General features: G+C 41.0%; 2 protein-coding genes across 11 annotated transcripts in view; one reads left to right on the top strand and one right to left on the bottom strand.

Annotated features, from left to right (window-relative positions):
- Nucleotides 1-38: 38 nt before the first annotated feature.
- On the top strand, nucleotides 39-18729 carry sec24d (SEC24 homolog D, COPII coat complex component). 2 transcript variants are annotated; one of them, XM_085138601.1, is made up of 23 exons: nucleotides 39-852; nucleotides 2521-2723; nucleotides 2857-2959; nucleotides 4661-4797; nucleotides 4908-5213; nucleotides 5903-6024; nucleotides 7599-7710; nucleotides 7981-8108; nucleotides 9688-9826; nucleotides 10323-10438; nucleotides 11288-11412; nucleotides 12478-12669; nucleotides 12828-12921; nucleotides 13436-13552; nucleotides 13712-13882; nucleotides 14277-14373; nucleotides 14468-14613; nucleotides 14722-14860; nucleotides 15262-15380; nucleotides 15477-15656; nucleotides 15765-15956; nucleotides 16429-16518; nucleotides 17063-18729. In XM_085138601.1, the coding sequence occupies exons 2-23, from the start codon at nucleotides 2573-2575 to the stop codon at nucleotides 17201-17203; spliced, it is 3117 nt and encodes a 1038-aa protein (XP_084994727.1). In that variant the 5' UTR covers nucleotides 39-852; nucleotides 2521-2572; the 3' UTR covers nucleotides 17204-18729. The 2 variants fall into 2 exon arrangements, with proteins under 2 accessions (XP_084994727.1, XP_084994719.1); XM_085138593.1 differs by having other exon boundaries at nucleotides 40-832.
- Nucleotides 18682-21390, bottom strand: part of kcnip4a (potassium voltage-gated channel interacting protein 4a) — a 155611-nt gene continuing 152902 nt past the window's right edge. For all 9 annotated transcript variants that reach the window (XM_085138657.1, XM_085138707.1, XM_085138662.1 and 6 more), the window contains one exon: nucleotides 18682-21301. In XM_085138657.1, the coding sequence (XP_084994783.1) occupies nucleotides 21254-21301 (48 nt within the window). In that variant the 3' untranslated portion in view covers nucleotides 18682-21253. The remainder of the gene's footprint in view (nucleotides 21302-21390) is intronic.

Below are 21390 nucleotides of genomic sequence, written 5' to 3'. Positions count from 1 at the left end.
GGTGAGGGGTACTTTTATGATTTAGAGACAGCAAAGACGAAGACAATGAATTATATTATAATAAGACTTCTTGGTTATTTGTTTAAATCGAAAATGTTAATTCCAGCTTTGTTTGTGTCAGATACCTAAATAATGAGTACTGAATGTACTTTTGTGGCTTCATATCAGCATCCATTCATTCTCTTTGCCGTATAACTTCATTAAGGAATTGCCTTAATTAGAATATTTAAAGTAGGTGTCTGATATGATTTTCACGTGTTTTATTACATATAAAAATGAAGTGTGACTAGGACATTTTTTGTCGGAGAGAAAGCTCATGTGCGTTACTAAGGTGACGAAACAACGCCTGTACTCTCGAGGACCACCACTCAACCCCTGTGCAGCCAGTGGTGCTGACGTGTATGGGTTCCCTCTCTTCCACGCATGCGCACACGGCAAGCTTCGTCTGGGCCTCGTCAAGTTAGCCACTCCATTCTGCCCGAAACAGAAGTGCATGTAATTCCTTCAACATACAACGTGAAGTAGCGTTTTGAAACAAAAAATAAGGGTACAAAAGATTGTTCTTGTTTTAGTTAGTCGTAAAATATTGATATTTCTACATTCAGGCTCGCGTTTGCATCGTTCATTTTGGATAAGAAAGTTTATTCGGCGTTAAGAGTTTTATTTTGAAACGCATAACAGGAAGCAATGCACGGTTCTCTACGTGGCTGGAAACGCTGGTTGGTTCGTTGCACAAACCAACAGAGCGACCGGTGCTGTGGTGGAGTTTGACGTGGCACTCTGCTTCAACTGAGAGGTGTAGATAGTGAAGAGGACTCTGCCCGACACACAGGTAAATTACAGCCAACAGACGTGAGTATTTCTATATCCGGTAATTCTTCATTTAAATGTATTTATTGTAGAAAGAGCTGTCTCAGAGGAAAACTTTGTAGTAATTTCCGCGTTGCTAGCAAGATGTTTTCAGTCTGTGTGTTATAACTGAGCCGAGTGCTGTGTTGTCACATTACTGCTCCTCCTTTTTTTTCTCTTTAAAAAAAGGGCATTAAGCTACATTTATTGTCAAACAACAAGCTACGTGTTACTGCCCAAATTGTGTAGTAGCAGCAAACGGGCCAACGTTTCCAGCTGGATGTGAATTAAAGGAAGGCAGCAATGCTTTTTCCCCCCCTTTTTATAAAAGCCATCATAACGGTATTCGACGTGGCAGCTCTCGAAAATGTCACACGCATTAACTATTGCACCGCTCAATTACCACTCATATTGCATTTTTAAAAGGTTTTATTTGGGTGAAACATGCTTAAAATTGTCACTTTAAAGTTATAAAAGAAATCATGGAGATGTCATAGGCAGCTGTTGCGCGTTGGCCCAGCTGTTCCTACTTCCTTTTAAAAACTTTACAGGCCACGTTTTGTTTATAAGGCGTTATTTTATTTTATTTTATTTTAGTTTGTTTTTTAAGAGCAAGTTTAAAAAACAAACAAGTAAAACTAGCCTTAATTACACGTTTATTAATATTGGCAGAAAAACAATGCAAACACTTTGGTAAACACTATAAAATCTGGAGCAAAAACAGAAATGAGCTGCTGGTGTTGTTAATTACTGATGATAAACCAACAGATTGGCATTGTTTATTGTGAGATAAAGTAGTCAAAGGTTCATCTTACAGTGTGCTAATCATTGCATGAGGTCAAATATCAGTAGTTATTGGTGTGGTTTGTAAACACTGAAGATATGATTTGGTTTTGAATCAGGAGCGTAAAGATCCACCAAATGTTTGTGCAAATGGTTGTTAATTTTATGAATGTATGATTACAAGTCACATGTAATTATGTATGTGTCGCAATGAAGAACCAGACCTAAAAAGTTTTGATTTAACTTGTCCAACCTTGCCACCTGGCAGACACAAGCTTCATTATATGCTTGTGTTCTGGATACAAACATCCAGGATTTTTAGCAGGTTTTTACATAAACGTTCGCCTAACAAGCAAAAGCTTCCTGGTTTGATTCCAGGAGGAGATGCGACTGCCTTTGAGGGGCGATCGTAGCTCAAGAGTTGGGAGTTTGCCTTGTAATCAGAAGGTTGCCAGTTCGAGCCCCAGCTTGGACAGTCTCGGTCGTTGTGTCCTTGGGCAAGACACTTCACCCGTTGCCTACTGGTGGTGGTCAGAGGGCCCGGTGGCGCCAGTGTCTGGCAGCCTTGCCTCTGTCAGTGGCTACAATGTAGCTTGCCACCAGTGTGTGAATGGGTGGATGACTGGATGTGTAAAGCACTTTGGGGTCCTTAGGGACTAGTAAAGCGCTATACAAATACAGGCCATTTACTATTTTGTCAGGAGAGGCATCCAGCGTAAAAATGAAACTTGCCAAGCTCTCCACTTTGGCAGCCAAAAGCAGCTTTATTTTCATATTCAACTTTTTTTTTTCAGACAAAGACAAACAAACAAATTAAAATTGCTCTATATAAAACTGAAGTCCTTGTTTACTTTTCATAATCTAAGTATCCCAGTTTCACTGCCCTAGGTCATACTCTTTCATCTTGGCATGAGAAGACTGTGAGAGACATCCCAGCATCATGAGTCAACAGGGTTATGTCGCTGCACCCCCGTACTCCCAGGCCCAGTCAGGGATGGGGGCATATCAAGGTGGATTTGGATCTGGTCCTACGCAGCCCCTCTACGGGCATTATGGGGGCCCACCTCAGGCATTCAGTGCTCCACCTGCAGGTAAAATGCATTTAATTGTATTAAATAGAACTTTTTTGTTTATCTTGATGTGCATGTCTTTCAGAGTAAGAGTAATGGTTCATTTTGAAGCTATATCAGCTCCTGATATTATAATGTCTGTTACTCACTGAAGGTATGATGAAATCATCAGTTGCCCCAGCTGCTAGCATGCCTCTGCCTCAAGGGTCCAGTCAGTACAATCCAAACGTCCAGCAGAATGGCTCTCATCCTCAAAGGTAACGTTCCTTATCAGACTGCACCGACTCAGATCGACTGATTTTCCTTGAAGTACAAACAACAAAGTGATGAACTTATGTGGGCTGAAAGTTCACGCCATCTGCCTGTAAAAAATAAAAAATAAATGTATTTTTCACCATCCCACAACATGAAAGATGTTCACTGTTAAGTTATGTTAATAGATTGTTGCAATAACAGCTGCTAACCTTTGCCATGTCTTTAAAGTAGAGATGGCATGATACCACTTTTTTGTGTCCAATACAGATACCGATATCATAAATTTGGATATCTGCCGATACCGATATGAATTCGATATAGTGTGTTTTTTAGTCAATAAAACTGTTTTTTTAATATCTTGCTGCATTTTGTATAAGTTCATACTCAAGTTTAAAACAACAACAACACTAAAGCTATTCTGTTATACCTGTATGCAAAAAAAAATATTTCATAGTTCAGCAATACTGATCAATCTAATAAACTTAAACCTACACCATCCTCCATATTCTGGTATTTTAAAGAGTACTTAGCGTAAATGTTAAGCAACCTAACTAATGGGGTTCCAACTCCCAGCAACAACAAAAATAAATAAATAAAAAATAGGGAACCACCCCTCACGCTCCACCTCATGATGCTTAATCGACGTAATCAACCTTAATTTGATGCAGTGTGAAAAAAAATGCACAGAAATCAATTATTTTTCAAGAAATATTAAATAGATTCAACATCTTTCTTCAACAGAATTGCAGACTGCACAGATGGTACCTTCCCAAAGGAAAAAGTACTAGCTTACTAGGGTATATATATTAGACTTAATAGTTACTATATACAGTAATGGACTTCTATTCATTTTACATCAAATTAAAACTTTGGGTGTCAGATAATTATTTATTAAAAACTAGACATTTTAAATGAGAATAAGAAAGAAAAGTATGTCTTTGTGCCCCCTTTTCCCTGTTAATGCCCTATCGGCCCCCCTGGCTAAACTTTGCTAGATCCGCCCCTGCACAGTTACCAGCGTCAGCTACGTAGAAAACGATCCTGGTGTAGAAATTAATATTAAATACATTCTAACAACAGCTTATCAAGCTTAAACGTGCTGCTGTTGTTTATCCGCTGGTTCCCTCTTTCTGGTGCAAAGTGGGCCAAAAACAAACAAGAGAGACGGACTCACAACAGAAAAGCCGATCAGCTGATCATGAAGCCGTTTCATGATTGAAATAGCAGCAAGAGAGGGTGAGAGAGAGAAGAGGCAGTCACTCCATATATCGGTAAAGCTTAACGTGGGAATGCTTTACAAACATTCAGAGGTGGACTTACACACTTGCTTTACTTCTCTCGGGGATAACTTTGATGATGAAATGCCGGGTTGTTAGCGAAGCTCCAAATGCTCAACCAGACCACCGACAGGTCCCGCATGCCACAGCCGCTCTATCACGTGATGCATACTGCTCCTACGTGCTAAGGTTCTGAGGCGAGTTACGGCGTGTTGCAAGTTTTGTGAGATGCTTTCGTGATATTTAATGGATCGGATTACATTTTTTATTTTTCTCCGATATCCGATCCAGTAATTTAGGTCAGTATCAGACCGATCCGTCCATCTCTACTTTAAAGCAGCTTTAAAAACAAGGAACTGTGCAAATATAAGAATGCATTGAACCTCACATATAGCTCAGTGCATTAACTGTTGTTATGATCTTCAGCTACCCGGCTCCACCAGCTGTATCTGCACCGTATGGACAACCACCACACTCACTATACAACAGCATGGCATCACCTGGCCCGCCTCCAACACAGCAGCTCACCAATCAGATGAGTTCTATGAACTTAGGCAGCCATGGTAAGTTTTCTGGATAGCCTCAGATCATACGGTCTTTTAATTATAGTCTTTTAGTGGAATTGTTAGGTTAGAAAACTCACTACATAAGATGTGCTCTTTTTATTTCTTAGTCCAAGGACTGCAGAGCCCTCCTCCTCCAGCAAGCTCTGTTGTTCAGCAGCCTTTCCAGACACCACCTCCTTTAACAATGGCTCCACCACAGATGCCTCCAGGCCTGCAGTCCCCCCACATGTCCCCTCTGATGTCTCCTCCACAGTCACCCCCAGCAAGCATGCCAATGGCAAGCCAGTCGATGGCAGGCACATCAATGGCAGGCATGGGTAGACCGTTCCCTGGGCCACCTCCTCCAGGCCCTGGAGGTTTCCAGCAACCTGGTTTGGGATCTGCTGGTCAGCCAGGATACCCCCAGCAAGCAGGTAACTCTGAGCCAAAAGCAGTGGACATCACAGGTTTTCATTTAGACAGGTATCTCAACATCTGCATCTAGGGACCTTACAATCTATACAGCATACAACACAATCTGTCTGGCTTTGATTCTGATCAGGAAAATTCAAGAACAGTGTCAGCAGTGTACCCTCCTTGGAAATAGAAATATCATTTATTGTCCCTCATTGGGGAAATTCACATGTTCTACCAGCAAAGTGACAGGCAGATGGAGCATGCAGATTCACACAAAAGTAAGGAATATAAAATAAAAAACAAGAAATAATATATTGTAAAGGGCAAATTTACAACATAAGAAAAAAAGAATATTGTACAGTTATTAAAAATCTCATATTCAGATTCAAAGAAATGTGCAGCTGAGTAGGATAATTTCTTAAAAACGATGTACAAAACTTTCTGTGAAAAATGTGCTTAAAAACAACAATGACAGATTATTTACAGAAAATTGAAAAAATGTGCAAATAACAGTAAACGACTTAATGCATTTGTTGGGAGCAGGGATGGTTATAAAGTCTAACAGCATCTCATATTTAATGTGCTTCTTATGCTTGGTTCCTCTTTCAGACTGCTAATTCATCAAGTAGTTATAATACAACTGACTGTTCTTGCATTCTTTTCAGTGGAGCCAATAAATACCTACAGATGTTGTTTCAATGTACAGGTCAGTTTGGGGGATACATGGCTGGGCCTCAGCAAAACATGCCAGGAGCCTTTCCTGGAGCACCATCTGCAATGGCTGGCCCACCTCAGAAGAAACTGGACCCCGACTCTATCCCTAGCATTGTGAGTGAACGATTAATCTTTCTGGAAAAGCATGCCTTCACTTATCAGCACAGCACATTTGTCTTTCCTCATTTCTTGTCGTGAACTAGCAGCTTATTCGTTCTTCAAGAGTTGTGTGGCAAAATTACTGACATCAGCTACTTTGTTACTAAATATTTGTACTGATTTTAATTAAAATGGTGGCTAATGCAAACAAAAGGATTAAGCAAAATGTCTAAGATTACATAAAAAGTGTTCGGGGATATTAATTTGTCTTCAGATCTGGGCATGAACAGTATGTTTTTATTTTGTCATGGCAGGTCTCCTGTCTTTATGAATGATGGACATATTATGCTTTTATGTTGAAGTCGGAAGCCTGAGGCCCAAAAGATCAGGATTCAAGCTACTCTAAATACCCAGTTTCTGTGTATTTTTCTTAAGCCCTTTGTTCAGCGTGATGTCAAAGGGGTAGCATGACTAATATGGTCATCTCAGGCTGTGAGCACAATAGCCACACCTACCTGCTGTTAGACTAAGGGGCAGCCAATCAGAACAAAGTTGGCTTATGCTACAGTGACACTGATTGGACACCACAGCGAAACCAAAATTGTTGTGATCCTGTACAGTGAACTTGTTGCCTTAGAAATAGTTGCTTTGAAGCCAGGTGTCAGGTCTTTGACCACTTGCAGTCGGTTTTTGTCTTAAAATTGACTTTGGTGTGTCAAGACGTTGATAAAACAAATCTAAGATAGTGTCAGTCTGCTATCAATCAGCTGTCCATTTGCCATTAAGTTGGGTTAAGTTCGCAATTACATACCAACTTATCACATACATCAGTTTGTAATAATACCACGATTAACGTCAATAAATGAATGTGGAAATTCACATTAAGTACTTGAATGCAAACTCCAGTCATAACCTCATAGATTTGAAACAGAAATTCCCTCACAAATAGTGACGTAGTTGCTACGAGACAGTGTTTTAACTGCAAAATGGCAAGTGCTCAGCAACTGTTTTTACATAGGAATATAACTGGAATACAACCAGTTTGCAAGCAGCTGAGTCGAGTCCACTACTGCAACGAGAGATGTCGCGCAAAGAGATATGTTGTACTCGTCGCCATGGACTGAGTCAGACTCTGTCTGCATTTATGAATTACATGGAAATATTTTGCAAACCTTGTCTGAGTGACTGCAGTCAGTCTCAGACAGATTGCAATTGTTTGGAGACAGGTTACAACTCAGCAGTCAACCTGTACAATTACCTTACAGCCAAAAGTGGTTGCCCCGAGGTTGAGGGTTTTGCATACTCAACCTATTACAAAATATTTTTAATACAATAAACTGGACATTGTAGGGATGGTAACCTAAAGGAAAAGGAGCTAAAACAGCTCATTTCAGACAATGGATCAACTGCGGGCAAGTCTCAGTACAAGATAAATAACAATTATATTTAACTGTAAATCAGGTAGAATTACTGTAGCAAAAACATGGAGTTGAAAACTAGCATAATATGAATATGATAAACAATGCTTTTAACTAAATGATGTTAATAAATATCAGATTGCACTTTAATGCATAACATTTCTACTTTAGACCCATGTGATCGAGGATGACCAAGTGAAACAAGGAGGACAGGTTTTCACCACAAACATCAGAGGACAGGTTCCACCTCTTGTCACCACTGACTTCACAGTGACAGATCAAGGTAAAAAATGCATATCCAAACTTTTCGTTGAGCATTTAGTTACAGTAGAGTATTCATTTATCCCCTTATAGCGAGTTTATTTGGGAAAGATTTAACAGTAAAAAAAGAACTGTTCTTATATTGAAATAAATAAATAAAGACTGGGTAGCAGAGCATGAAAAATGAAAACAATAAAACTTTAATAGAGTAAAAAACCATCTGTTTTCTTAATATAACAATATAAATTGGAATAAACAACAGATTATTTATGCTTTTTTTTGCTAAATCCAGGTAATGCCAGCCCCAGATTCATCCGCTGCACCACCTACTCGCTCCCCTGCACTGCTGATTTGGCCAAGCAGTGCCAAGTACCCCTTGCTGCCATCATCAAACCCTTTGCCAGTTTGCCAAAGAATGAGGTAAGTTACCGTTTCACATAAAACTTCATCCGGTCGCAACACAAAATTAAGATTCTACGATAAAAGGTGGACAGCTACTGTAAGGTCATCCATCCATTTCTCAGGGTTTGCATTTTATTGTTGCAATCTTATTTTCAAAACACTGGACGTGATGAGGAGTGAAATAACTATGCTAACAATTAGGGATTGATTGTTAGCAAATGAGCATACCACAGATATCCTTTTTTCAAATATAGTATCACCAAGATTTATAAAATAATTATTTTTTAAATTAATTTTTTAATTCAGTATGATCCCAAAATGATGAACCCATTAGCAAAGTGTTTACAGAGACCAAGAGAGCAAGCTGTTTTCCAGTAGACTTCTATAAGAATAGATAGTTTTTTGCACCATAGCGATTTCCATCTGGTGGCTTTCAGATAGAGTTTCAGGTTTTCAGGCACTAATGCATCAGCTTAGTATTTCTGACCTGGAAACTACAATCTTTTTTAATATACAGTCTGTTGTTAAAATACAGTAGAAAGAGAGAGGAAAACAAACTCATCTTGTACTGTAAATGTAACATTTGCAACGACTGATGGGTGCTAATATACAACACTGTCTCTGAGAATTTATTCATATCTGTTGATCATCCATCCCACACTTATCCTTGGACTGAGCTGTGTTTTTGAAATCTTGAACACTGTCATATATAATGATTCATAAATCTTACTCATAAAGAACACTTGACACGGACTGTTTTTAATGCTGTAGAAGGAGAACCAGTTGTTTATGCCATATTCTCCCAAAGAGTTTGACACTTTATAAAGCATCCTCCTGTAAGAGAGACAGGATCGTTAAAATGTCAAAAGTCACTTGTGATGGTTGCATATTCTACACTGTTATTTCTCCTTTAATAGATGTTTCCATGAACTACAAAAGATCATTTGTCCCACGAATGACCTCCTTTTGGATCACGTGTGGTCCAAGAACCCTGTCTTAGATATTTTCCCCTCTACACTCGCCTTGTCCCAGACGCCAGTTGGCCTTTTTAGGCAATGTTAGCACTGTCTCATCTGGCTTTTGGCTAATTGGCTAATGTCAGATCTGCAGGGACCAGAGAAGAAAAAAAAGTCTTATACAAAAAGAATGGAAAATTAGACTCAGTCCCATCCAGTGCAAAGGGGAATTTAGAGTATTTAATCACTGCTCTGAGGTTGTAGAGGACCAAAAGAGCACGCTGCTGGGTCTTAATGTTGTTTCATTGCTGTTATCATCCAACTGATTTTGCTTAGCTCCAAGATACTATAAACACTTTTACTTTCCTTCTTGAATTTGCTGGTGTAATAATAAACCTGCTTGCTGCCCTGTCTACATGTGTTTTAAGGCACTGGAGATCATGTGATGCAAACATATTCAGTTTATGTTGTGTCAGAGAGTACTGAATAAACAGTGCAAAGACACTCTGTCATCTGTGCGTGGTGTGTGTAATCCTCACCGTTTCTATTCTATTTTATGATAAACTCTTCTCATTTTGAAAGCAAAGTGTTTTTATTTGGGTGCCATAGAGCTGATCTATTTATCTTTATTCTCTGTGCAGACTCCGCTGTATGTTGTGAATCATGGTGATACAGGCCCAGTCCGCTGTAATCGATGCAAGGCGTATATGTGCCCTTACATGCAATTTATTGATGGAGGGCGCCGCTACCAGTGTGGTTTCTGCAACTGCGTCAATGAAGGTACAGTACAATACAGAAAAACTAACTATATTTTAATCCTTGGACTCTGTGTGTGATTCACTGTTCAGAATATTACAATATTATTATTGTTATACTCGATCTTGTGGCAGCATCCCAGTTCATCCACTGTCTGAAACAAGTTGTTGAGCTCTATTGCCCCTCTCTTTAAGACATATTTTCCTTGTGAATGACTGCACTTCATACATTTGAAAGGCAGACGGGTGTTTATAGCCAGAGCTGAGTGCTTAAGATGACCGTATCTTATTGACGTCATGTGGAGTAAACAGACAAAAAAAACCCCAAACGACTGTTTAGAGCAGGCTAAAGCCTGAGCTTTTGGCTTACAGGGATTACTTATACAAATGCTAACCTCATTATTTGAAAGTGTGTCCCGAGGGAGCAAGATGAAAGTTATTAAATTTAATTTAAAGAAGAAAAAGCTCACAGTGATCACGTCCAGCTCAACACAGAGTTATATTTCTCTCTCTGCTCCTAGTGCCAGTCTTCTACTTCCAACATCTGGACCACATGGGCCGAAGGGTGGACTTCTATGAGAGGCCCGAACTGTCCCTGGGATCGTATGAGTTTGTAGCCACTCTGGATTACTGTAAGGTACACAGAGACTGATATCAAGTACACAATATGCAGGGTAAATAAAGCTGGTCAGATTGATAGAAACAAGCACTTAAGTTCAGGCATTGTTTGCTTGTGAAAGGCAGAGTTTATGCACTGATGCAACTGAATGATGTATCACTTCAAATAGCTGATTCTTAGTTTAGTTTGTTGAACGCAGTAAGAGAGATTTGTATCGGCAGAACCGCTTTTTGGATTTTTCAAAGGACATTTTTGGCCAAACATCCTGTGTTTTCAGCATCATCCGAACAGGACAGAACAGGTTTCAGCTCAGTCTCTTCAAAGTACAAAAAAACTGTCAATGATGCCAATCAGTGTCCCCACTGAGCCTATTGAGAACATTAGAGGGTTAAAGTAAGTAGGCAAAGCTGAGTCACTCCACTGGCCTACTTTTGCTCTGTTTAATATGCCTTATAAACAATCTAGGCAAGGCCAGATAATAAACAAAAGCCTGTAAGGTGAGTGTCTTGTAATGGGTGTAACTGTGGAAACATAATATCTCACTGACAAGCCCTCTCACAAACTTCACTGCTTGTTTTTAGCAATTTATCCCTGATACGGTGTTGACAGTTATAAAGAAGCATAGACGGAAATATCTTTGATGAATAACAGAAACCTAAAGTGGAAGACAATGATTGATCCTGTTATGAGCTCACTGATATAGGTCTCTGATAACAGTGTGTTATCTCATGACTTGTGTGTTTAAAAGGCCAAGGAGAGCTGCTTTCCTATTTGTAAATTCGACATGTTACGTTGGAGGTCAGCCAAGCTATCACTGCCCGAAAAGGAGCAACTCATTTATTGTGCCTGCTGCTGTTTCTCCCACAGAACAACAAGCCTCCAAATCCTCCTGCCTACATCTTCATGATTGATGTGTCCTATAACAACATTAAGAGTGGCCTGGTAAAGCTGATATGTGATGAGCTGAAGACTCTGCTGGAGAAGCTGCCCAGGTACACACAGTAAAAAGCACACTTGCTCACTACGCTGCAGGGCTTCCCCCGAAGCCTTACAGATCAGCCATCCTGCTGAACATCAGCTGAACATGAAACTTTGCAGATGACGGGTACGAGGGAGCGCCAAAAGTGGTGCCGAAAAGGGAAAATATGACAGTGCACGCTCTCATCTTTGAAAAGTATCCTAAACAAAAAGCTTTGTTATGGTTTTCTGTTAAGAATGACTTGATTTATGTTAGAGGAGATGATGGTGTACTTCACCTGGTTACTCCCAAAATAACTTGGAAACTGTCTTGCCTTCTCACTAGTCCATCAGTGCCAGCAACAATATTTCCTTAAATGTCTCCTGCCATGACATCACTCTTTAAACACCTAGCAGAAGCATATGCAAGATAAGGGCTTCTTTAGCTGCGTTTGAACCTCTGCTTTTTTTTCACAGGCACTAAATTAAACCCACTGGATACTCAGTGGTTTTCATGTGGTTCATGTAATTCTGCAGTATTTGGAAAAAATGCATGAATAATTCACTTAAGAAGGTGGAGGGAACTTTAAATAGATCCAGATGTGTAGATGAAGGCTTTTAATTATATATTTTTTATCACCACTGGTATGAGGAAGAGCACAATAAATAAAATCTGCTGAATCTGTTATTTAGAAAAGCAGCTGTAGCTGTAGAGGAGCCCTGAGGAGCTGTTTCCAGTCACATTGCATATTCCTACAGTGCGATCTCTTGATTTAAGAACATACGTCTACAAAGTGCAGTTGGGATTGTCAGGAAAGAATGTTTTGAAATCACTCATATGGTGACAGGTTTTTATTCATGGTCCAGGTCAGTGCAGCTGCCTATTAGACTTCTGAATCCAGGGGTTTCTGGTAAATGTCAGCAGGTATTGTCTTTAATTCTTTGCGTGTGCTGTCACCTTAACCCAAAATCATCTTTGTGCGCCTGGAGGCACAGTGTAGAAGCAAAAAATGACCACGGCAGGCAAGGCTCCCCAGTAAATACACATCCTTTGGATTTAATCCATCCTGGAATTCACCGATTGCTCGTTCTCTCCACAGAGAGGAAGGCATGGAGACCTCAGCAATAAAGGTCGGCTTTGTCACCTACAACAAGGTCCTTCATTTCTACAACGTGAAGAGCGCTTTGGCTCAGCCGCAGATGATGGTGGTGTCAGACACGGCCGAGATGTTCGTCCCGCTGCTCGATGGCTTCCTTGTCAACTACCAGGACTCGAGAGCCGTCATCTACAAGTAAGAAGCACTTCGTCACTGATGTGCGGAGTCACTGATGCAGAGAGCATCGGACGCAAAGTACTGTCAAACATTTCAAGAGTTGCTGTTGTGAAAGCATTAACGAGGCAGTGTGACACGTCCGTGTCAAACCATAATCCTCTTGCTTGTCTCTGCAGCCTCCTGGACCAGATCCCTGACATGTTTGCGGACACCGCTGAGAGCGAAACGGTCTTTGCCCCTGTCATCCAGGCCGGCGTGGAGGCATTTAAGGTTAGCCTCAGTGTGACACCTGTCAACACTGAAGTGGAACTGAGTGTAGCTCCCTGAAACAAGCACTTACTGTAGGTTTGTTTCAGGGAGGGTGTGGGTTTCCTGAAGGTTTGGGGTAATTTAAATCGTAAACGTAGTGCTGCTATGCTCTCACCAACACTGGCTCTCAAGCTTGAACTCATTCAACCCTTCAACTGAGTGAAGCAACATGTAGATTTTACTCCCCCTGATATGTTTGTGTTTACTTAAAGTCCAGCAAGCTTTCCCAGTGATATGAAGTCAGTGTTTTGGCCAGTGACAAAGGAAAAGTTCCCACGCAGCTCTTAATTGGAAGCAGTTGCGATATTATACAACAGCGAGGAGTCAGAGACGTATTTATTTGTTCGTGCCCATTTATGTGGCGTACATAAAGTCTAGCATTAGAATATTTGCAGGAGTTGATATTTTTTTCACCTCTTGACCTCATGGCTAAGCGAGATCTTCTTTTCCCCTTCCATCTCTTGCCGCCCTCCAGGCAGCAGAATGTAGCGGAAAGCTCTTCATCTTCCACTCATCCATGCCCACTGCCGAGGCTCCAGGCAAACTGAAGAACAGGGATGATAAAAAGCTGGTTAACACAGACAAGGAGAAGGTGAGTACCTTTTTATGTCAGTTGTGCCCCTAATCTGAATTCTGAATACACAGCGCTGGGCATAAGGAAAACCAATGCTGGTCTGATCTCAGTCTAATTACAATAAGTGTTTGAAACTGGTGACCTAATCTTGGTAAACTGCCTTGTACTTTTCCACAGACCCTGTTCCAGCCTCAGAAAGGTGTTTATGAGCAGCTGTCTAAAGACTGTGTAGCAAGTGGCTGCTGTGTGGATCTCTTCCTCTTCCCCAGCCAGTATACGGACATAGCAACCATGGCTGATGTGCCGTCACACACCGGAGGCTCCGTCTATAAGTACAGCAACTTCCAGGTACCAGCAGACGTGTGGAGCCTGTTTACATTGTGTTTGGCACTAAGTGCACACACGCACACACACACACAAATGCTGCATGCAGACTCATAACGAGCAGTTGTTTTATTCTTGTAATTGTATTAAGAAGTCCTAATTTCACACAGAGGCAAAGTTTGCTGCCTAATAAAAGTGAATTGTACGTACATAATGAGTTTGGCACAGAAGCCAGTCTGATATAAAATAGTCCCAAAGGAATGGTGCAGTAAGCATGGGAAGTTTGCACATATTGAAAAAGTACGGTGTTGATTTTTATGCCTGGATCTGTTTCCTACAGACACGGCTCCAACAGTAACAACACTGCCATCTGCTGGCTAAAACTTTGTTTGTTTTGTTTTTTGCTTTTTGTTGACAGATAGAGACAGACGGGGAGCATTTTCTGAGGGACCTGAGGAAAGATGTACAGAAGAGCATCGGGTTTGATGCCATCATGCGTGTTCGTACTAGCACGGGTAAGAGGAAAGACACGGTCGCTCTTTTGGTGTGTTCTGATCTATCACGGCGAGTTACCTCCCAGTTTTTCACACTGGTCTGTGTCTCCTTTAGGCTTCAGAGCCACTGACTTCTTTGGCGGCATTTATATGAACAACACCACAGATGTAGAGATGGCAGCGGTGGACTGCGACAACGGCGTGACAGTAGAGTTTAAGCACGACGACACACTGAGCGAGGAGACCGGAGCGCTCATGCAGGTGTGTGTTAAACCAAGCTTTATTCCAGACTGGTCATATTTGAAATCTTTTCTCTGAAGATTAAAAACCCAAGTATGTTTAAAGCTTATGTTTCACGCTTTTTCCCAGTGTGCCTTGCTGTACACCACCATCGGCGGGCAGCGGCGTCTCCGCATCCACAACCTGAGTCTGAACTGCAGCTCGCAGTTGTCAGAGCTGTACAAGAGCTGCGAGACCGATTCGCTCATCAACTTCTTTGCCAAATCAGGTTAGATTCCTCTGGAGTTCAGGTGGACTGCATTAGTTAAAACTCTGCTTGTGGAGAACATATTTTATGATGTAGTGCAGAGGCACGGCCTGCTAACACACTCAAATGTCATCTGACATTTGTTGATTATATCCCATGTATCACTAAATAATCTACTTTTACTCAGTGATGTATGCGAACCATATGTTTCACATGATGCCGTCCTTCTGTAATCTGCACATAGCGGACCATGAGTCCAGCTGTGTTACTGACCTCTGTTACCTTTTGTTTTTTGCCTTTTCTTCCACCTTTTTTTCCCCCATACTTGCCATCAGATGCCTCTGAGCCGCCCCCCACGTTTTTCTTCTCTCTTGCTCTTGCTTTGTTTGTTTTTTAACTAATCTTTTGTCCTGCCCCCTCAGCTTACCGTGCCATATTGAACCAGCCTCTAAAGAATGTGAGGGAGATCCTGGTGAACCAGACGGCTCACATGCTGGCCTGCTACAGGAAGAACTGTGCCAGCCCCTCCGCTGCTAGCCAGGTCGGAGAATCACACCTAGAAAGAAGTTTCGATGTATATTTTGACTTTAGGATAAAAAAAACTAACGGTATATTTTTTTAATAAATCCACCTGTAGCTGATCCTTCCTGATGCCATGAAAGTGTTCCCAGTCTACATGAACAGTCTGATGAAAACTGCCCCCCTGGTGGGCAGCACTGAGCTCTCCACAGACGACAGAGCCCACCAGAGGCTGTCGGTCATGGCCATGGGAGTGGAGGACACCCAGCTGCTGCTCTACCCACGCCTCATCCCTCTGGTAGGGAATAAAAACACTTTGCGCTTGATCATCTTACTTAGACGTTTCTATTTACTACTACTATTTACTATTAGTTTCACTTGGTAAACCCTTTGTACTGTTTTTCAGCACAACATAGACGTCAACAGCGAGAAGCCGGCCACTCCTGTGCGCTGCTCTGAGGAGCGTCTCACAGACTCTGGCATCTTCCTGCTGGAGAACGGCCAGTCCATGTTCCTGTGGCTGGGCCAAGCAAGCTCACCAGACTTCATCCAGAGCCTGTTCAACCTGCCCTCCCTCGCCCACCTGCAAGGACACATGGTCAGAATTCATTTCATCACTTTGGCCTCAGTGTGCTCAGAATCCACACGAAATTGTTTTTGAGATATTAGAGTTGACATTTTAGCTCCCTGGTGCCTGGAGGCATTACGGTATGGTCAGAGAATGTCTGGATGGTAAAAGTCCAGTTTTGAGAAATCATCTCAGCACATCATAATTCAGTCATGCTCGACTGTGCCCACATTTTATCAAGTATGACTCACTTGAACTCCACTGCTGTGTGAAATGAGCTAAACTGAGTCAAAGCTTTTGTAAACCTCAAAGTTTTAAACAAGTACGCCCCGCACACAGAGCTCAAAGATCCACGTTTATTTTCAAGGCAGAACTCAAACACTTCAGTATGTGTTACTGCGGCACAGGAAGGAGGCAAGCAGTATTTAGGACTGGTCTTTATTGTTAGTGATCAAACTGCTCCTAATTACACAAAATCTTTTGGTTTGTTTGTTTGTTTTAGTGTGCGCTGCCGGAGCTTGACAACCCTTTGTCGAGGAAGGTCCGCTCCATCATCAGTGGCCTTCTTGAAAAGAGGTCAAACTCTATGAAGGTAAGCGAAACACAATCCAAAAGCATTGTTTAAACACAGTTCACATCCTTTATATTTGAACTTATTTAAACCAGAGAGAACATAGTTTACTTGAGGTGAGGCAGAGACGATATTGAGGCTTTTGTTGATCTCTGCTTCCCTCTAGTGGAGCTTTACAGTAAATACACTCCCCCAAAAGTTGCAAAAACATCATTCATTTATTCATGTTTTGCCCTGTTTCTATATAAATAGTCTAATCAAAGTACATCTACAGAAAGCACTGTACAAATGGCCCCATGCACTGCACACCCAGTGCTATTGAGCAGTTAATATATAGAAAGTTTGAATCCTGGATCCACAGAGGACCACACACATATACACACACATCAGCCTTAAAGTGAAGCTGAAGTAAATTCGATAAAACAGATGAGAAACATGTTCCACAAAAACAGGAATGTGCCAGCTGTGACAACAGAAACAATGTGAATAGATTTTGTAGTGTGACAGCTCCTGTGTTCCAGCTGTACTGGAAATCAGTCACGCTTCTCTTTTCTGCCCTGCTCAGCTGCAAATTGTGAGGCAGAAAGACAAACCGGAGATGCTGTTCCGTCAGTTCCTGGTGGAGGACAAAGGCTTGCACGGCGGGGCTTCCTACATGGACTTCCTTTGCTACGTTCACCGAGAGATCAGGCAGCTGCTAACCTAACCCGCTCACGTTCGGGCTGGACCGTGTGCAAACCTCTAAGGGTCAGTCTCATTAGGTTCTGTTTGAATCTTTAAGATGAGCCACAGAATGACAAGAAGAAACAAGGAACCAGGGAGAGCCCGTCATCAATTCAACCTCCAGAGTCCAAAGTTGCCTTTATCATTGTTTAGTGGCCCACAGTATGATCTTCAAATAACCACTTGACACATGAGGAACTTTAAAGTAAATAAGGGAATGAAATGGACAACACATTGAGGATTTCCCGCTTGGGTACTCTGTGTGATGAACTGACATCGATGCCCGAGGCTGAAATGCACTCTGGCACGAGGCCCATCGGCATAAGCAGTACAACACTCTGTGTATTCAATCGGTTAAAGTGTTTTTCCCCATTTTACTTTGTAGATTTATAGGATCTGGATTAGACAAGGGGTTATTTGTGGGCCATACTGTAGACGTTCACTAGTCTACTCTCCCAGGAACACTAAGTATATTTCAGTATATTTCACTTTTTAAAACTCTTTTTAAACAACAGATGTTCAGAGAATATTTGCAATATTCAAAGGTCTTGCAGAGGTTTCTACATTTTATCACGCTTTTGGTGTCTGACCAGAAAATGCATTTCAATAAATGTTTAAAGCATGTATCCGTCATTTCATAATTTAACAGAAACAAAAGCCACAGGCTGCCAGGACCGAAGCGCGGTCCTGTTATCGCACCCCGAGTGATTCAAAGCATTCGATTCACACATGCCCTCACCAAAAATCTAATTCTTTGACCATTTATGGCTTCACAGCATGCAGTGGTAAACATGGCGTTTTGTTTGGGTGCTCTGAGCGCACAATGAGACGAACACAGCTGCAGCTCTACATAGAGAACACGTCTGATGAAAAGTGACACTTTTTCTTTTCCAATTACGCGCGACTCAGAGTCGGTGCTCAAAACGGAAAATATTTAGTGAGGGATTACCTCAACAATCCAACATAGGAATTTATATATGACTCTTTGTTGTTGTTGGTTTGGGCCTGCGCTGCTGTTGTGCTTCAACTGCAGCACGTTTTAATTTATACGCCGACTTTTATGGCAGATAAAAACAGTCGAGCTACTGTTTGTGTCGGCTGATCATTAGTGTAAGGAACTATCTGCTTACTGCATAACCATCCAAAATCATTAAGTCTTAGTGATAACATGTAACATCATCACTTCATTCAGTGTAAGGTCACCTTCTGTTAAGAGGTACTGTACTTGCATCAGTATAATTAATGTTATCTATTTGCCTGCTTTTACGTTGATATATGTAACATCATAAAATCTACATGTCTCTGTATAATACAGTATAATTGTTTGGTTTATAAGCAAACTTATCTCAGGTAATTTAAGTATGTAGAAAGCAGTGGCTGGAATCTGACTGGAAAGATCGTTTTTGTGGAAATTTGTGCCAGATGCATTTCATTTCTCACCTTAAATGTCCTTTTTTAAAAAAAAAAAAAAAAATCCAAGGAAACTATTGTCTTTAAATGTTGCTCAACTTTGTGAACGTTTATGTTTTGCTTACAAGTGCAATTTATTACATCACCCTCTGACGCATATTAAAATGAAAACTTCATATCCATACGCCTCATTGTCGCTGTTCTTTTTAAACCAGAGCATTGTTGCTAAACAGATAGTAGCACTTACCACGACTGATGCTCATCCTCCTACTTCAATATCCATTTTAGCTACACTTAGTAAGATTCAAAATACAAAATTCATTTTTTTCATCCACTTTTTTTCTCTATACACTCTAAAAAACAATATTATTATATATCCCAGTTTATGCCATTCAGGCAAGAAAGAATCAAGTCAATAGCCTTGTGTAATTCCGCCTTGCTACCACCAGGAGGCTTCAGTGAGAACCAGTAAGCACAACATACACTACATGGTCAAAAGTATTTGGGCCACGCCTCTTAATCCTCATTTCAGGTGTTTTCAGTCCCATTGATGTATGAAATCAATAACCGAGCCACGCAGGCTGCCTTTACAAACATTTGTGAACGAATGGTTCGAATGAGCTCCATGAATTTCAGGGTGGTACTGTAATAGGATAGCCATCGGCAACAGGTCAGCTCATGAAATTTCTTCCCTTCAAGATATTCCACGATCAGTTGTAAGTGGGATTATTGGAAAGTGGAAGTGTTTAGGAAACACAGCAGCTCAGCCATGAAGCGTCAGATTGTGAAGTTGCAGAGCATCAGCACGGAAACTGTGCACCGGGAGCTTCATGGCTTGGGTTTCCATTGCCGAGCCACTCCTGTGGGTGTGATGTGTAGGTGGCCTGGTACTTTTAGATCTAAAATATGATGCGCTTTTGATGGAATCAATTTTTAAAAGTTTTGTCTGCAAACTATTTGATCTGTTTGTAACTTTCCAAATCAACTGTGTTGCTCTTTTGTATTCCGTAGTGGATAAAAGTTACTTTTCATCATCAGGTCTCTGCAAATAAAATAAAAATCACACTAAAACAAGCGGTTTAACAAACAGCAAGTTAAACAAGCTAAAACCAAACACACTATCTCCTTTTACATGAATAACAAGAAGTGGGGCTGAGAAAAAAGTGTCATTTTCTTTACTAAATTATGGATGATTAACATGCCTCACCGAGGAGGTTCATATGTTCCCGACTCCCAGTGATACATCATAGAAACACACTGTACACTTCGAAGGACAAACATGATGAACCATAAACCACAGTTCTCAAGTATAAGTCGTATTTCTGCCTACTTCCTGCGTCTAATATCCAAGTCTCTGTGAAAAAGAGCAAGAAAAAAAGAGAGAGCATGTCAGACAGAAACACTCAGACACACTTGAGACAGTTCTCTCAATGATCCAGTAGTTTTTGCTAACATTTGGGAGCCAATCAAACCAATCAGGCTGAATCGGTGTGGGCAGCTGCATCCCACAGGATGGAGGAGGAGGAGAGAAACAGCAAGAAAACCCAAACTAATGAGTATAATACAAAGTTTGTACCAATAACCAAACCCCACTGGCCTTTCTTATTAAAAACAGTGACTCATATGAACAAATCTAAAGACCTGAAAATCACCCAAGGGTGACTTTTCATGTAATACTGTACAATGACCTGAACACCTTATAAATAATCCCAAGCACTGCTCCTAGTGTAAACTCATAAAACCCAAAGAAAAACATACTGATGGATGATTTTACTTTACAGGAAATATACATACATGAGGTTAAATGAATTCCACTGAAAGCAGCATTTCTCCTATGACAAAGAAATGGTTGTATAACATCATAAATAGAGCTACCTGTGTGCTTCTGTAGACAAACCATCGATATTATGGTCCAAGTTTGACATCAATACAATCCTTGTGTTGTCTCATTCTAGTTGGCAAGTAAACAAGAACAAACGTTTCTCAAAGAGTTCTTATCTAATAATGTTTTTATAGTATGTACAGTTTAAAATGGTAAAATGTATTGTTTTTTTTCTTTTCCCCCCTCTAAACAGTTCATTCAAAGAGCAGAAAGACAGACCACGATGGTTAACTAAATCGGGCGGGAACACTCTGGAATTGGGAGCCGGTCTGGAATGTAGAAGCAGACGGAGCGTGACGTTACACCCAATGTTTCTAATGCTGCAGAAAGTCACAGTGATCTGATTTGGCAGTAAATAAAACAGAACAAAATCTGTCTGAAGCCTTTCGTTAGACGTCTTAGGCAGAAATCTGAGTTCGGCAAACACAAAGACACTCCAGAGACAGAAGGCGGAAATCAACCTTAAAGTTAATGGTTTCATTTTGAAGCATCTCCTTTTAATCCATTTTCACTATTTCACTTAGAAGTTTCCCGAATTTGTTTAAAAGAAACCGGCAACCAGCTCCAGAGTGTCCACGCCTATACCGCCTACTTATAACTGAGGCCCTCTGTAATGAAGAATAACTTTATCTATGGTCAAAAAGTCTGCATAGCACACTGTACACAGTATGAGTCCAAGTCAGTAACTGGGCCAAGCTAAAGATGATGGTCTCTTCCAAATCCTCCACAGCCAGCCGGAAATTAAAGAACGTTTTCAAAGAGGTGCATCGATCGCATGATGTTTTCATCCTGAGGATACAAAATAAAAGAGACAATACGATGAGCGGTGCTGAGACTGTGCCAGCAGCAGTGTGAGCTGATGTTCTGGGGATTGGCCT

This window comes from Neolamprologus multifasciatus, chromosome 3, assembly GCF_963576455.1.
Source record: "Neolamprologus multifasciatus chromosome 3, fNeoMul1.2, whole genome shotgun sequence".
Lineage (NCBI taxonomy): Eukaryota > Metazoa > Chordata > Actinopteri > Cichliformes > Cichlidae > Neolamprologus > Neolamprologus multifasciatus.
Note: the sequence above shows the minus strand (reverse complement) of the source record. Positions and strands in the feature narration are given on the sequence as shown.

What these genes read in the sequence shown, in the direction of transcription:
- sec24d (XM_085138601.1), top strand. Translation starts at nt 2,573, where the DNA reads ATGAGTCAACAGGGTTATGTCGCTGCACCCCCGTACTCCCAGGCCCAG. An exon ending in ATTCAGTGCTCCACCTGCAG is followed by an intron (nt 2,724 to 2,856) that starts GTAAAATGCATT and finishes TACTCACTGAAG; the next exon opens with GTATGATGAAATCATCAGTT. An exon ending in ACCCACGCCTCATCCCTCTG is followed by an intron (nt 15,657 to 15,764) that starts GTAGGGAATAAA and finishes ACTGTTTTTCAG; the next exon opens with CACAACATAGACGTCAACAG.